An 18,374-nucleotide genomic window follows, 5' to 3' on the forward strand; every position below is an offset into this window, starting at 1 on the left:
TCTTTTCCAAAATGAACAATGTTGAAGTGGTTGGAAACTTTCTCCTCTCAAGCTGATGTTCATGAGCTAGTGCTTCCAGCTGGAGGCTGTTTTAGGATATTGTCATGATTCAGAAAAAAATTATCATGTTAAGTCGGCATGATATTAAGAACTACTACATTAGGTCAAAATATCATTCAGTGAAAAAAAACTAGAGAATGGAAGTAATTTCTTATAACAAAATACCCTCCAGCTCAGCTTAACGTATGCAGCAATCCTCACAATATGGCATGACATACCTTCTCATTATCTTGAAAGGAGCAGATGGAGCAACCTTTTTTTTTTTCTTTGGTTTTGTTTTTTTTTTTTATCCATATTGTGCAAAATGCTGAAAGCCTGGAAGCGGAGGAGTTTAAAAAAAGTGGGGTTTTTTTGCATACCCGGACAACATCAAATAACACCGCTCTGTTGTCGAAGTCTTTATGCGAAGCTGAGCTAATTCTCTGTAATATCATCACCACGTCCTGTCAGATCATGCAAATCACCATCAATGTCAAATGTCGTCCTCTGACAAAACACGGGATTTGAATAAAGGAGGCATTTGGAGGCTCGACTTTCCAGCAATTAGCCAAATCTTTACTTTCTGATAAAAAACAACTTAAAGATGAAAAAAATTTGATATTGATATTTGTTATATTTTGATATATGTATTCCATAGTCAAATATTCAGAGTTGAGGTGCAATATATAGATTTCTTTCTATTCTATTCATTTTTTTAAGTGAACTGCAGGGAGTTAAAAAGCTCCCAGAGTTTTCCTACTCATTTAAGAATGAACTTTAAAAGCCAGTGTGCGGTAAGTTACACACAGATGGGTGACCTCATCTGACCTTAAACAACAGCAAACACAGGCCTGACCCCATAACCCTCAGACTGTGAACACTTTCCTCCCATCGCTGCGACCACCACCCTCAATCTTGGAATGTCTCCAGTCCATCGTATCAATTTTGAAAATAAATAAAACATTAATCTTGTTTGGAGCATTAGCCCGTTTCAAGAATAGCAGCACTTCACCAAAGCTATTTTAAGTCGCAGTTGCAGGGAAATTTCTCATGGATCATCGAGAGCGCTTGCTGAAGATCCACTAGGCACTCGGAACATCCACCATATAAAAAATGGGTGAGGGATACTTTTCCTCCACGGATGTTAGTGTGAGCCGATGTGAATGTGCACCGCTGAGATAATTCTACTAGATGCATGTCAGAGGAGGCAGAATAACATGTAGCTTTCTCTCCCATTATCATCCTTTCATTTATAAAAGAAGATATTCAGGAGACACTGGAGTGACGTTTGACCCAACCTCCATCAGCGTAAACGTGGGTGATTAAATTTAGTGATATGGATCTAAAAAAAAGGGGGGGGATCCACAGTTTGCGCATTTGGTGACGCATGTCTGTAACCTGTCGCTCAAAATGTTACTCTCTCTCCTCCTTCATCCCATCGCCTTTTCCAACCCCCTTCCCTCCTCATCCTCTCTCTCTCTCACCCTTTCTTTCTCCCTCTCCGCGCTGCAGTCGTGCGTCTCCACACTGTTCGCGACTCGTCGCCAGGATTCGCTGCCAAGACTTTGCGTCGGCGCGCACCTGCTGTACCGGGAAGAAGTGAAACACCCCCCCGTCAAGAACGAGCTTTTACTCTTTTTTTTTTTTTTTTTTTTTTTTAAACCAGTCCATATTCGGATTCCAATTCCCCGTAAAATGACCTAATAGAAAAAAAAAACCTTCAAACCACCAGCTCTTCTGAGGGCGGCGAGTGGGCGGAGAGCGCCGCGCCGTGCGTAACCGCCGGGGAGCAGGTGGATGGAGAGGCGCGGGATGCAGCTCCGGGGAGGCTGGATTCCAAACCCTCACACCGAGGACACGCTTACCGACATGATCTTGGAGTGAGGATGAAGTTTTCAACCTAAATGTAAGTCTAGCATGCAGATGCATATCTCCTTATCTAAAGATTTGGACTTTGGGTTTTTGTACAAAAAAAAAAAAAAAAAACCTGAGACAAACTGGACTGCTTTTTGGTTCTGAAGTTGATTTAAATACAACAAACAGACCGCAGTGGTGAGAAACTGTTTCATTTCAACTGCATCTGAGATATAAATCTGTGTTTCTATATAAAGTCAAGCTTGAGCATCATTTTTCTTATCTTTACGGGGTTCTTCTCAGCCACATGCTTCAAAAAAGGACAATAAGGAGGTCTAAGTCAGAGGTAATTTGTTTGATTCCTGCCGGAGCCATTTTCTGACAAAGAGTACACGAGAGGGGGGGGGGGGATATGAATCCACTTTCTTTTTCTTGGTAATAAAAGGCTTTCCCATAAGTGAAATAAAAACCCCTGCCGCTCTGGTCATCTATTACGCACCGCCTGCAGGTTAGTGTGTGACCGTTCTCACGGCCAAGCCACATCCCAGGTGTCCCTTCATCCAGTCTCTGAGATCCAGCTTCGGCCACAAACCCAGGCAGCACATAAAGGAGAGTACAGGACTAATGTTCACCATACCCTGCCAGTAAATTAAATTACGCAATTTTTAATTAACAGTGCAGCTCATGTAGCTCCCTACTGGCAAACCCATAAACCCTGTTATAGGTCGGATTGCTTTTTTGCTCCACACACATAAGCTCTCTTTTCCAAGTCATTCTGTTCCCCGGCAGTCAAGACCAAAATATCGTCTCCTTCAGGCTCAGAAAGGTTGTTTTGAAGATTCGGTCATTTTGCAATTAAAATTGCGGGGGCTTGTGGCATTATGTGACTGTCCCATTTTTCCACCTAAATGTTACTCCCGCATTTTTGATTTACCTTGGAAAGCGGCTTTTCAACCGGTTTGGGAATTACATTTCATTTAGCTTTAACTGAAATTTCTAAAATGTCCCAAATGTAACTGCATTTCCTTGTCAAAAAATCAGGGTCAAATAAGTTCAGTTTGCATGAGTTTTAATGCTTAATGCTTTCAACCTCAAGTTCTGTCACTATGAACTTGCTCTTGCTAAGCAGCCATGTGGAATCTGCGCTGATTTAACTTTTACGATGATACTAAAATCCAAAAGCATGTAAATACATTAAAATAGTTAGAGCAAGTAACTTAAAAGATGCAGTGTTTGAACTATAGGAGCCACTCCATCTCTCAAGGCGCTTTCAAATTAAGCCCACATGTGCCGATAATATGTAAATCTGGTAAATGATGAGAGCTAAGGTTCAGACCAGTGCTCCTGTCGAGCTACTGATACCGCCGCAGTGTCAGAGCTGTTTGTCCGAAGATCAATTGAATAAACATATGACTTCTGGCAGCACCGTGCCCTCATCGTTTTCCCGCTCAGGCCTACCCTGTTGCATGTATGTACACCCCCCGCTGCCCCCCCTACACACACACACCTGATCTGGTTTCTTTGTCGTTGACAGTTTTCTGGTCTGGACACAGAAAAGACACAAGCTAGATCTCCCATGGCTCTAGATTCGTCTGCTGTCGGTTCAAAACGGCCAGTTTTTGCCCCTTCTCTCGAAGCATCTCTCTCTCTCTCTCTTCCTCCCTATCCCACATTTTGTCAGCAACCCTCAGAAAGCCGTCTCCACACACAAACACCCTTCAGCTTGATTTATTCGTCTGGGATGAATGGCGTGCGAAGCAGTGCGGGGTGGCTTGATTGGTACCTCGCTGAAAGGTATCCGCAAGCCGACAGACAGCGGTGACTGGTCCGCTTCACTCCATCGCATCTCCTCCTTCTCATTTCCAAATACTAATTTTCGGACCGTCTCCGCCATAAGCCTGACATATTTTGCCATTAAAGTTATTCTTTCAATAGATATTACTTAGATGCTTGTTCTTTGATACGGCCAACATCTAAATAGTGGCTGTAGTTCAGTTTAGCGTTCGCATGTAGTTCCAGGTTTGATCCCGAACCTTGGCCTTTTCATTCCGAGTGTGTCTAGGTGGGTTTTCTTCGGTTTCCTCTCCCAAGCCAAAAAAAGCGCAGTAAGTGAATTGGAGACTCTAATATGTGCATGAGTAGGCTGTATGTACTTTGATCGACAGGTGACTGGATCCACAGTGTGCTTTTCCTCTCGTATGATGTAAGGTGGCATTGGATCAAGCACCCCTGTGACCCTGTGTGCAGGAAACAAACGTTGCAATGACATTCATTCATTCATTCATTCATTATTGATGCCTGCATTCAGGGTCGCATGGGAGGTTGGAGCTTAATCCAGCTATCATTGGGCAAAAGGCAGGGTTCACACTTCTTCTACAGAAGAAGGGCAAAAGGAGAATTTGGAGTTTAAAAAAACAGAGGGTTGATCAAGGGATGTTGTCAGACATCAGTAACAAAAAGCAGTTGGCTTACTGTCAATTTATAGGCTCAAGTTTTGGATCCAAATATGGACTTTTATCAATGTCGACATGTGTGACTCCTTGCATTCTCGACTATTTAAGATTCTGCTTTCAACTTGACCCCTGCTGTTATTGAAAAAAACCATTTGCTTTTTCAGAATTCTCAGAAGAGTAATTGTGAATCTCTGACAGTAATCTACAGACAGCAGTAGATCACAGGGCCACATATGGAGACATACAACCATTCACTCTCTCATCCCCATAAAAGGGAATGTCAGGGTCTCCAAGGAGGGTCTCCAACGACATGTTTTTGGACTGTTGGAAGAAACCATGAAAAGTCCAAAACCAAACAACAAGTAAAAAAAGAGAGCAATATCCCTGAGTTGTTCAGAAGAGAAGGCAAATGGCAGACATTTACTGATAGCCTCTTCTTCACCACCTTCTTTTCTTTTCGACGGTTGCCATCAGGGGTCACAACAACAAATCATCATGAAAATAAAAAACCTTGAATTCAGTTTCATTTTTCATAGTCATCTGCTTTTCCACCAATTCAACTTTAAATGTGACTGACATCAAACACAGTGTGCCAGTGGGTGTATTACAATTGCGAGGCATGTTGGACTGGGTTGCCTAATGGATGTCAGAACATGGAACATTTTGGTGATGCTTTCAGCTAAAAGATTTTTTTTTTTCCAAGAATGAAACTGCAACCCTATATCAACTATGAACTTGCTTTGGTCTCCTTCATTCCTGACAAATTCTTCTGCGTGGGAAATGGTGGATATTCAGCAAGAATAAATGGATGAGTAAATCTACTGTTTGAAGAAAAGTAATTCAACATGATTGTCTGACTACAGGTGTGAGAGGAGTTATCTTTAGTAACCCTGCAATTGTTGCCATGGATCTTGGGTTTCTCTTGTTGTTCAGTGCGGTTACTTTTCCCAACCAAACTGATTGTACTGTTTTCTTTCCTCTTCCATAGATCTGCTCCGGACTTTGGCGTTCTCCCTACAGTTGAGATGTGAAACTTGTGGTCCCCTGGACAAAGCTGTCCCCACTCATCCTAGTCCACCCAACCCCTGGAATCCCCAACACTCAAATGTCATTATTCCAGGTCCATCATAGATCTTTACCTTTGTCCATTTGCCCTTGTTTTCCTATGTACCGAAAAAAAACATCGACCCATACGTGCCATCGCTGAGATCCTTTCCGATCACAGCTTTAAAACGCTCCATAGTTAAACACTCGAACCCCGTGATAATCGGCAGTAATGGAGTGGCCCTTCTCAGCTCCGCCCAACATCACTAGCCCCGAGCAGCTCCTGTATGACAACTTCATACAGGTGAATGAGTCCGGCCTGGACCTAAACATCACGGAGACGAGGGAGCCTCACCAGGACAAGACCAGCTCGGTGGTCATCACTTTCATCTACTTTATGGTTTGCGCTGTGGGGCTGTGCGGCAACACCCTGGTCATCTACGTCATCCTGCGTTATGCCAAAATGAAGACGGTAACAAACATATACATCCTCAACCTGGCTGTGGCAGATGTTTTGTGCATGATGAGCCTCCCCTTCATCGCCATGCAGCTGGCACTGGTGCACTGGCCCTTTGGAGAGGCGCTCTGCAGGGTTATCATGACCGTAGGTAGGTGGTGAGCACTGACAGAGTGGAGCACTTGGGTAAAAATGGCAGTTAAACTACTTATCAAGAGGGATATTATCCAGAAATAATCATCTGCTTTAACGGCAATTCAAGGAAAACTTACACATTTTTATCTTTATATAAGAAATCAACTTGAATTTTTAGCGCCGGTGTGATCATAACGATGTGAAGGTGGAAAAAATCGTTTGAAAAATAGGTCACTTTGACAACGAAAAAGGATCAATTAAATGTACCACAAAAAGCAACAGGAAATGTGTCATGTGCTGCTCAGATGGCTGCAAAGGCTTCTGCCGTGACTCAGTAAGTTTGAAACGTCAGCCGCTGACATTCAATGCAAGCAGAGCGTTGAGTCTATTTGCAGGTATTCTGAGAAATTGTTCGTTTGACAATTTTGAATTTTTCAATAACAGCAGGAGTCAAGTTTGAAGCGAAATCTTGAATAGCCAAGAATGCAGTGAGTTACATATGTGTAACACTGACAAAAAGCCCATATTTGAATCTAAAACTTGAGCCTATAATTCGACAATGAGCCCACTTCTTTTTGTTACTGATTTCTGACCACATCCCTTAATCAACCCTCTTTTTTTAACACCAAATTCTCCTTCTGCCCTTCTTCTGTAGACTCTCTCAATCAGTTCACCAGCATTTTTTGCCTGATGGTGATGAGCATTGATCGATACCTGGCCGTGGTCCACCCTATCAAGTCTACAAAATGGCGGAAGCCCCGAGTAGCCAAGTTAATTAACCTGACAGTATGGGGTGTGTCGTTGTTAGTCATCCTTCCGACCATGATCTTCAGTGGTTTGGACAAGGTCCCAGTTTGCGGGATTGTCTGGCCGGAGCCCCAGGATGTCTATTACACAGCTTTCATATTCTACACCTTCTTCATTGGTTTTTTCCTTCCCCTGGCAGTCATATGCCTGTGCTACCTGCTTATCATAGTCAAGGTGAGTACACTCCTTAAAACCATGACCTGTATTCTTTTGCAATCAAATGGTTTCTTGCTTTCCTTGTAAAGGTTTAATTCTTTTAATACCAGCTAGTATATTGACCTCTCCGCATGAAAAAGAAATAGCTTTAACAATCTTAAACAGCATTTAAAAGCATATATTTGGACAAGGGCAAGCCATGCCTGACGACCAACAACTTTGTCCATTAGATTCAAGATTCAAAGTGTTTATATGTACAGTGTGGAAAACGTGTTTCCCTGTACAATGAAATTTTTACTTTGCTGTCCACAGTGCAATTGGATATGTATTGACAGCAAATAGGGAGTGTAAACGTTATTATGAATATGATCGGTGTTGGCAGTGCAAGCAAAACATTGAGTGCAACTTTGTGTGCAACTCATAAAGTGCAAATGCATGGATGGGTGCAGTTTAAATGGCATTAGTTAGCAGTTCTGCATGTAACGTGCAGAAAGAGTAAGTGAGTAAGTGTTTAGGAGTTAGATGGCAGTCAGCTAGAACGAGTTCTTTAGCTGTTAACTATGTAAGATGGAGAAAACAGACTTTGTTGACACAAAATCTTCAATTTTTAAAGCTGTTTTAAAGTAAATAATACATGTGTTTGGGCAAACTTGACCCAAAGATACTTAGAATAGATAGAATTCTCAATGGACAGCCAGTGGTACCAATGGTATCACTCCTGGTTATTTTCAACCCATCATTCAGCAGTTGACTGCCACTTAGCGGCGCCAGGGGAGCGTTTTTTATATATTATCATTGATCAGGACTCAGAGGTTACCTAGTGCTGAACGGATAGAAATAGACTCTTATTGAAATATTTCTTGGGGGACGCTGGATTGTTGGCACGCCAAAAAAAAAAAACACAAGTAATGTATTTTTACTTTTGAGATTCTGAGGCACTAACACTCCTTCCCATTGCCAGGTGAAGTCATCAGGCATGCGTGTAGGTTCCACAAAACGGAAACGTTCTGAGCGCAAGGTAACGCGAATGGTGTCTATTGTGGTGGCGGTGTTCGTCCTTTGCTGGCTGCCTTTCTACATTTTCAATGTCACCTCCGTCACCGGATCCATCAACCCCACCTCTGCTGTGAAAAGCACCTTTGATTTCGTGGTGGTGCTCGGCTATGCAAACAGCTGCGCCAACCCTATCCTGTATGCCTTCCTCTCCGATAATTTCAAGAAGAGCTTTCAGAACGTTCTGTGCCTGAAAAAGGTGGCGGGCCTGGATGAGATCGAGCGCAGTGACAGCAGAGCAGACAGGAGCAGGATGGTGAACGACGCCATGATCAACAACGCTTGCTTGGAGACACAAAATTCTTCCTTACTCAATGGTGAGCTGCAGACAAGCATTTGATGGGAAATGAGCTTCGGAAGAGTTACTGTGACACAGATGAAGGCCAAAGAGACAGAGCAGTTCTCTCCACAGATGGGATGATTGTGCCAGTGACCCCTACTCAAGGATGCGGGGGCAGGAGGGTGATGTAATAGCTGTTGTCATGGACTCTGACACAAGAAGAAAGTCTATGTGAAATATAAACAATTTCATAAGTGGGCTTTCAAAGGTCAGGGAAAGTACACTAGCTCCAGCTCAAACTTGATATTGGAGTTAATGAGGCAACTTGAGCTGGTTAGAAGCCCTGAGCAGACCAAAACTGCATCTTGACTGAATCTATCCTCAACACTATAGAGGCTTTCGTTGCTGATATGCTAAAAAATGAAAAAATGAAACAAAAAAAACAAACAAAAAAAAAAAACTAGCCAGCTACTGTTTACGATTTCCACCCTGAGGTGTCAATCAGTGTGTCAAACTGTACCTCTGATTGGTCAAAAATCAATACATAGCAGGGGAGTGAGGACTGATGTGGTTCCACAGGGAGAAAAAAAATCTAGTTGGAGTAACAGCAAGCATTGCCATAGCAAAGATAAATTTGTACCTTTTAGTCGGGTGATGTTTGATCAGCACACAATAGGAGAACCAGCCCCTTGAAACACGTTTATTTTCTAATATTGAAAGATGTTTTTTTCCCTGTCTTGCTGGCAACACCATGGGAAAAAAGTCACTGATCGATAAGCTCTCGGATTTAGCATGCACATAAAATGCCGATTTAGGCAACTGCTGCGAATTTGCTTGATTTGAAACGGTAGAAGCTTGTATATAGGAAGGAGTATTCAGTGAATAATGAGGGACCAAACATTGGAGAGTAAGATAATGTATCTCAAACGCAACCCTCAGTGCAAAATTTTGTGTTGCTGTTGCGTCAAGGACTGAACCTAAACTGTCTTTTGTGGAAATGTACCTTTTGCTGTTAACTGAGCCCTTTGTAACTCTTACCGTCAAATAACAAAAAATTGCTATGGTCTTATTTACATATGTGCAAGACACCCTTTTGCCTGTGTTTGTGACGCAGACAAGGTTGTAACCTCCAATTTCATGCTTGAGTTTAAGCAGAAAACGGCTCAGCTCCGGCATGCCCGCACAAATGTGAAGTCTTTCTGTAACTGTTTTTATGCCACATAAATACTCTCAGTATAAAAAAGGGAACTCTTTAAAAGGACAGTAAACTATTGTTTGTCCCTGGTTAACTTAATGGGAAACAATTTGGAAACAGAAGTAAACAGAAAGTATGCTGGCTTTCGCACTATAAAAGAAATAATCAGTGTCACTTCACTGCTTCATCCACACACACACACACATAGACACACAAAGAGGGGTGCGTTGCACATCAGAATGAGACAGTGTTAGTGAGAAACTGTCGTTATTCAACGTTACAGGATCAAAACCTTTCGGTATGGTAATTCAAACAGTGCTTACTGCCTGTGCCAGTGGTGCCATTGTACAGACTTCTTTTCCCTTGTAAATTGTTGCGTCTCGAAAAAGCAAGATCTCCTGCTGATACAACGTCGAAATGCGCTTTCCAACCTCTGTCGCATAAATTGTTTCACCCAGAGTGTGTCTGCAGAGATACCTACATTTCACAGAAGGCAGGAAAATGTGTCACGTCTAAGCCGGGGGGAGCCTCGTAGATGTATTGTGTGTAATAATAATACAAAAGCAACACTGGGATGTTTGTGGAAGCAATGGATGCAGGTAAACTCATTTGAGCAGCTTGTGTATGTGAGCAACATCAAATGAGAGAAATGCCTTGGAACCTTTCAATTCTTTAAAACCTCACAATTCTCAATAGATTTTCAGCTGCCATCATCAGCTTTCTTATGGCTGTGTTTCATTGAATGTAGACCTTTTGTAGACCCCGGAAGTCTGGCACCTTGGTGCCGCTTCTTCCGATGTTTGGTCGATAATTCAGTATTTGTAATGTCACAAAATGCTTTTGCTGTTTTCTATCTATTTTTGAAGAAAGAGGAACTGATTGTATATTTTGATTTCAAACTCCAAAGTGGGTGAAGTTAATATTAAGTCATCAAGACATCCGTATATTTTCACATGTGGGTCATGTCATATGTATATTCTCACAACCTTCACTGATATATCTAAACAGCTTCTCCATGTGCATAACACACCCCGCAATGTTGGAAATGTATGTTTCCTTGCAAACGGCATACCGGGGTGAATAAGTGTCGCTAGTTGCCATAGATACCTTTTAACACAGACCAGTTGACTATTGATGTTACAAATCACATAGCACCAAAAGGACAGGCCTATTGTTCACATACTCTCGTAACGTGAAGAACCAGGCCTTTAGAGGCTGAATTCAATGCACGTATAACTCTTTATGTATGAGCTTCTGTTTACAAACACGGATTAATTAATGAGCCCGACCGTCATTATACCAGCAGAATGCTACAGAAGTGTCCGTGTTTATTCTTGCCGGGCTGACGTTATTATCGATCTTCCCGTCTGCCTGCAGGGAGCCAAACTCGTCCAGATTGGAATGAAAAAAAGAATTACTTCTCCTTATATGGGGGATATTATGATTTCATGCGTGTCATATTTATCCAGTATATCTAGCAATACAATTCAACAGTTACTGCATGTTTGGACAGATTGTTTTCTTTTACTATATCTCATGATACTGAGTTGATGTAACGTCATATAGCTACTTATGTTAAAGATCAGTACACTGAACTGTCCTCCACTTTCTATTTTAAATACAACTATGACAGTCTTTTATTTATTGTTTTTTGTTTGTTTGTTTGTTTTTTGCTTTTTTGGCCTTTTGACAGAGTCACTGCAAAACTGAGTAAATTTCAAACTCCCCCCCAAACTTGAAGGGAAAATGATTCGTGACTTTTCATGATTTTTGTGTTTCTCGGAGACTCCTCAGTGTCACTCTTCTCCATGGGTCAAGAACAGGAAAAAGCCAAAAAAGTTGTTGCGCTTTAAATGCAATTGTATGACAGCCAGAAAATGTTTTCTAAAAACTGAGCACATAGATCATCAAAAGTGGTTATTGGCAATAATGCAAAGCAAATTATCTGTGTGATGACGGTCACAGTTAAAATGTCAAAATGTATTTGGTGAAGAGTGACAATTTGAAAATATCTTTGAAGTGACTCGGGGCTTCCGCATCAAACTGGAGCAAATAGCAATCACTGTTACTGCATATTTAGATAAAATGATGTGATTTTTTTTTTTTTTTCATTCATCTGTTTTGATAGATTTTGTATGACAGACGAAAACTTCCACTACGCTTGACAACATTCAGGACTTTTTGAGCCAGCTTTAGCGGTTTCTTTCTTTCTTAATGATAATGAAACATGACATTTACATTTATGCATTGTTCTAAATGACAACGGCATCCTCAGAATACTTTGTTAAGGTGATAAAAATTACCCAGAGTTAACTTAAAAGCTGAAATACATATACACTTATACAACTGATCCCATTACCATTTTAAAGCAATCCCATTGGTTACTTAGCTGGTAAAGTATCTGACTTCACTGTAAAACATCCTTTTATCCAAAGTCAAACATCTTGAAAAATCAATTTAGATTCAACAAAATACTTCAATATTCTAACTGAAAGGGCAGTCACATAATCCTTGCATTTTCTGTACTTTTGTGCATTTTATTCAGCAGTGATTGAGCCTCACCTGTTTGTACTGAGATTCAGAAGGCAGTTATGAGAGTAGTAGTAACCATGCTGTGCCATGAATACAGACTCAGATAAATATACAGCGGTCAGGAAAATCAGGGGCGTAGAAACAGTGCAATGAAGAAATGAAAACAGACAAGGATTCCATGCAAGGTTACTGCAGAAAACAACTGATTGGCCACAACACATAGCTGTCTCTCACTTTCACAGTGGGCAGCATTATAAATTGTCATGACAATCTCTACAATGCCGCAGCTAGTTGGAGTATTTTTACTACGGTCACGCCAACATTTACTCATGGGTCAGAGCAGCAACACATGCTTATGTAGGTACCTGTGCGCCCTTTTGTACGGATTTCGTTTTGCAAACAAAATAAATATTGTTGCTCTCTTGGCTTTGCCCCCAGAATGTCACACAGAATTTAAGCACCCTACTCCCAGTGAGGATAGTGACAAGGGTGACCAACAGGCCTCCAGCATACTGATCCAGAGAGAAAGGAACATACCGCCGCTGTAACATACAATCGCAGACTGTTAGAATTGACTTCATGAGACCATGTGGTATCGGCCGGCGGTTGGCGCACCATTACAACAGCTTTAGTCGGTATTGAATGGCTAAATACCTGTAGGAATCCATTGGCATTGTGAGATCTCATGTGTGCAGCTCGCTGCAGGCATTACATTCCAGTTTTTACTCTTCAGTCTATCAGCCTGTGGTTTTCGGATTGATTGTCGTTCCCTCAAGACGTTCAGTTGTCTCTTGTGCTTTATGTGCCGGCTAAGATTGCAGAGTCTCGTTTTGAAATCGATCACTCTGTGTCCATATGTGTCCAATATGAAAAAGACACAGAGTTTTACTCAATTTTCAAGAACTTGTAGATAATATACATATGGATGACACTTTATATCACAGATCCTTCGATTTTTGAAGCTCATTTAAATGCACATATATCACCAAAATTAAACCTAACAATCTTAGTTTGTGTGCGTAATATTAAACTTATGGGAGTTGGACAAATGTTGTTGAAGTATTGTATAGCAACCTCAGCCTGTCCATTAAAAATTCAAACTTTTATAATGAAATTCAAAGTATGAGATAAATGACTCATACAATATATATACGAAACATTAAGATTTACTTTAGGAATAAAGAAAATTCTCCAAGAGCAAGGCAACTATTCACTGTGTCCTGTGAAAGGAAACTATATACCCAGGCATAGAACAATTTTATCGAAATAATGCCTTAATTAAACAAATTGAATTCTTTCTGCAAAGTATAGGAACTAAAGTTGAAACAAGAAACCACACGGGAAAGTGGTTTGTGAAGTAATAAATCAAAAAGAAGGTAATTATATCAGACTTTCTCACTTCTTCTTTTCTATTCCATTCCAATAAACCCCATTTTATTAGTTCACAAAGAGATGCATGCAATACCTTTATCCATTTCTCTTGATTTTTATTTCCTTTTGATTTTATATAGTGTAATTTCTGCTGTACCTGTGTCAATTGGAAAGTAACATCACAAACATCCATTGCAGAGCACTGTCAAGCCTCCTCCCTGATTTTATCCATTAAGCTCTCTATTTATATGGATATATATATATACATATACATATTATATATATATATATATATATATATATGTATATATGAATCCAAGAGCAGTGACGCGCGGTGAGGTTCATGGCTGGTGAGGCACTGACGTCATCACAGTCAGATTTACAAACATAATGAACCTACAGAGTAGCTTATTCACCATTTTAGTGGCAGCAGTTGACGTGTTTTGTTTAAAATATCATATCAGCATTCTTTACATATACCAACTGTAGCATAAATAACGATATCATCTCTTACCTTATAAATGAAGTCCATGCGCCGCTCCTTCTCAAGCATCGATAACTTGCTTGCAGAAGTCTTCTGTTTCTTTCTTCAGTTTTAAAAGTGTCTCTGTCTCAATAGAAATCACTGCCAGTGAAGACAGTCGTCCTTGATCGGTCCTGTTCCGACTGTATGTTGTGAGTTTTTTCGGTGCAGAGAATGAGCGCTCCACCGATGCTATCGTAGCCGGAACGGTGAGCACCGGCCGGAGCAACTTTGTCGCGTCAGGAACAGTTTGTATGAGATCCTACTGGGCCAAAAGGTTGAGAAGCTGCACTGGAAATTTACATTCATCCCTCACCGTTTGTGAGCTATACAGCCCGATGAGATCGGCAAGAAAATAGTTAGATGTCTGCACTTGACTTGCTAACTGTTTACTGTAGCTTGCGATATCTAATTCTATTATTCTGTATTCCAGTAGTAAGAAGGATCCCTGGGATCAGCGGTGCCCCCTTCCATGAGGCACCGTCATTGCGTGCCTCACTTAATGTCTCTTCGCAGTCGTTTTACGATTACGAGAAACACGAGAAACATCTCACAGTTGTTGACGAAAAACATTAGACACATCAGCTAAACTATGGAAATTTGGTTCACGTATTAAAAGTGTTTTTTTAATGACATCCTAAGGGACAGCACCATGGTGTCAGTGCATAGCATGGCAGCACAGTTAGCGGAATCATTCAATCCAGTGGGATCAGCTGGTTGCTGCTTCTTCATATTCGAAAATAATATAAATGTAAAAAAAAATTTAAATTAAAAAAAATAATAAAATTTTGAAGAAAAAATAACTAAAAATGGTGATGCTACATGGAAAATAACTTTATAGTACAAATCACTGAATAAATATAACTATTTAATTTATTTTTTTCATTTTGCATTTTTTTCTTTCCATGATGACAGATGGGGTCCGTCCTCCCCTGTCTCTACCAGCTGCACGTCACTGGTATATAGTACAAATCACTGAATAAATGTTACTATTTAATTGATTTTTTTCATTTTGCATTTTTTTCTTTTCATGATGACAGGTGGGGCCCGTCCTCCCCTGCCTCTACCGACTGCACGTCACTGGTATATATATATATATATGCATATACATATACATATACATTTACATATACATATACACATATATATGTATGTACAGCTTGCAGCTTGATATAAATAGAAAGCTATTTTACACAGGAACTAGAGGAGTAACATGAAGCACCATTGCTCATTGGTTGATCAGCCATGTTTAATGGACCCTAATGTACCAAATGGACCATTCTGATGTTTTAATTGATGTTGACAAGATGTTCTGGATGAAGCCATTGTAAAAGTGGGTCATATAAACAGCTGAGGCTATGAGACGCTGCAGGAGTGGTGGATCGCACCCTCCTCTATCACTTCGTTCAAAAACAATGAGGTCGTATAATGAAAGCATTTCCTTTGCTGTTTATCATTTCAGTCGACACGACGCATGGCTTCGTGCACACCGGGTGTGTATTTCGGCTCCATGTCTTAAAAAAAAGGGCATTTGTTTGGATTCTGGCAGCTTCCTGCCGTTGTATAGTGTACAGATCAGAGGCAGAAGCAGGGGGAACCTACTGTTTTCTTGCATTCTGTTATTGTTTTTTCTAAACAAGTTCATTTGCGAAGGGCTAATGTGCACTCCTGAGGATGCACTGTTCAATATGAACTCCGTGTACGATAGATAACCTCTGCTCCTTGTTGCATGTCGAAGGTCGCATATCCCGCATTCTGTATCACCTCACGGACTAAAACTGGTTACGCTCACATCGAATGCCAACATTATGCGCAGATTCACATTTCAGCGGCAAACTTTTATTAAAGGCTGTAACTAGCTGTGAATACATCCCACAAACAAAGTCTTGCTAAGTATATTAAATGAAATATTCTGCCATGGCAATGATGCTTTCCTCTAAAAGGAAGAAACTTCCTTAAAATATTTGCATTTATACCAAAATGAGAAAAGGAGGTAAAATTACTTTTGTTCACTGTGAAGGTAGAAAAGAGAAAGATACCTGTCTCTTGATGTTTTTGCAACTTCAGTATTGTTTGTATTTAAAAACTATTGAGCTGAAATTTGTGACTATGCTTCAGTGTCGTGTCATTGTTCATTTTTTTTTTTACCAGAAATGCAGTTTTGGTGATGAAGTTGCTTAAAACATGAATCAATACATTGTATTTTACAGGAGTATTTCATAATGTTGTATGGTTTGAGTAACAATTCATACATATAAGCATTTTGGTGTGATTAATTCCTGAATTACGCTCTGAGTGAGGCAACCAGTTGCCCCTTTCATGCACAGAGAAGAAAAGAAGTCTGACCTCTGCGGTCACACTTACCAGGAAACTTTCATTAATTTCTGAAAACGGCCCCATCCAGCTCACGAGGAATCCATTTATTCTGTCTTACATCATGGGGAATTCAAGGACATATGAGACATATACTTGGCAAGATTTTATTTCTATTTTTTTAGTTTGCAGTGACTGTCAGAAAAAGTCATGATGCTTATGTACAGTTCAATTATCTATGTGCCTTGAAACTTCTGATCTGTATAAAGCGAATATTTCATTTCTCATGTAACTCCTGTCCCTCAACAACCAAAGGCCTTTCTACCACACAGACATGCTGGTAAACAATAAACAAACAAACTAATACCTACTGTATAACATTTTTGTTACCATTCCCCAGCTTATTGTGCTTACATTTGTGTGATATAATGCAAAAAGCTGATGAATATATGTGGCTCTATATTGTTGCATAGAACATGATCATTGATTGTATGACAGACTGCTGTCCTTGTCTCTGCAATTAAAAGTGCAGGCCAGTCTCTGCTCCCATGGTCAAACCTGTGTATTTTTGCCTTAGTGCGTGTGTGCTTTTGTATGCGCGTGTGTGCACGTTTGTGTGTTTATGTGTTATTATATACCTGTTGAATACAGTCTGTACAACACCCACTACATTTTTCTAGACAGTGCCTGGAATCTGAAGCGCCATCACTCAGTGTTATCACCGGAACAAACCCCAGAAGGGCCTCCCTGACTATTTTTCGAAAAACAGATGTTTAGATTTCAGTTGGTTCTTTACTGGCAGTGACAAATGTGGAAATCCCTTCCTTGCCAAATAGGATAACGTGCAATTCTCAAAAGCACAACAGTCAACACTTGTTCATTGGCTTAAAATCCTTTCCAAATTAATCGTACTCCCTTGATGCTGCTGAATTAGTCACGGCTAATCGACTATTTGCAAATTAAAAGCTGTCTCTATTATTTCTATTCTTTAATTTTCTTAAATCAGACAGCTAGGTGAAACTGCTATTTAATGCCATGATTATTTTTAAGAGTCCAAGACCGTGGAAAGGTGTACTCAGCCGTGCTGGGGAGGAGGGGCCGACAGGTCATCAAACATCAGATAATGGGTTGGATATGATCAGTGTAGTCTGATAATAAGAGCTTTAAATTAAGTTAAGACAAATACCAATGCGGTGGCAAAGGTTTATCATGAAAGCAGACTTATATTCAACCATTACCTATACTGCTTATCCTGCACACAGGTTCCGGGGGTTGCTTAATTCCATCCCAGCTGCCATCGTTGTGAGAGGTGGCTTTCACCCCAGACTGAGCACCAGTTGATCACAGAGCCACATATAAAGACATACAACCTCTCACTCTCATTTACATGACGGGGCAATGTTTGGGTCGTCAATTAACCTACTATACGGTTTTGGACTGTGGGAGGTAAACAGAGTCTAAAGGAAACCCACACAGACATAGGGGAGAACATGGAAATTCCACGCAGAAAAATCCCCTGTTGGAGTTGACCCAGGGACTAACCGCTGTGCCAATATGCTCCTCATGAAAGTAGAGAGCGTTTCAGCGACGAGTATTTTCTTTTTCCTGAAACAGCACCACCTAGTGAAAGTTAGAAAAGGAGATTCACTCCAATCTTTCCAGTTGCTTCCCAAAAGGTTTGCAGAAGACCTGCAGACTGTTTGTTTTTAACTCGCCAAAGCGATTTTGTCGTCATCTCCGGTTGATCTTTCATATTTTGGCCTTTATCGATTTCCTACGAGGACACGCGAACTATTGAAAATGCTCTGGCTCCTATCAAGATGGGGCAGCGAGTGTCAAAAATAAGATTAGAGAAGATAATCCTTTCTTAATCCCACGTAGGACATGTTGCAGAACCCCTATGAATAAAAGGCAGTTCATGTCAGGGGACCAACTGTATCCAAGGCACTTTGATATTATGTACATTCAACCTACTGTATGAATGCACCTGGCTACAAAAATTTTCCTTTTTTTTTTTTTTTTTTTTTTTTATTAATATCTCCTGCCTGAGTCACCTCCTTATGACTCATGACTGTGCACGGTGCCAAGCTACACCATCGAGCACTCACCTCCATTGCGGAGGCAAGTCAATGTGTCTGATAATGGATGTTGGGCTTGGGCTT

The 18,374-nt window shown here is 40.7% G+C and overlaps 1 protein-coding gene across 1 annotated transcript; it reads left to right on the forward strand.

Annotated features, from left to right (window-relative positions):
• Positions 1-1,687: 1,687 nt before the first annotated feature.
• LOC147214729 (somatostatin receptor type 2-like) lies at positions 1,688-9,635 on the forward strand. The gene is made up of 4 exons (XM_086140502.1): positions 1,688-1,945; positions 5,335-5,998; positions 6,638-6,963; positions 7,907-9,635. The coding sequence occupies exons 2-4, from the start codon at positions 5,623-5,625 to the stop codon at positions 8,336-8,338; spliced, it is 1,134 nt and encodes a 377-aa protein (XP_085996628.1). The 5' UTR covers positions 1,688-1,945; positions 5,335-5,622; the 3' UTR covers positions 8,339-9,635.
• Positions 9,636-18,374: the final 8,739 nt, after the last annotated feature.

Source organism: Fistularia commersonii, chromosome 33, assembly GCF_037954325.1.
Source record: "Fistularia commersonii isolate RoL2024-O1a breed Wild chromosome 33, RoL_Fcom_v1.0, whole genome shotgun sequence".
Classification (NCBI taxonomy): domain Eukaryota; kingdom Metazoa; phylum Chordata; class Actinopteri; order Syngnathiformes; family Fistulariidae; genus Fistularia; species Fistularia commersonii.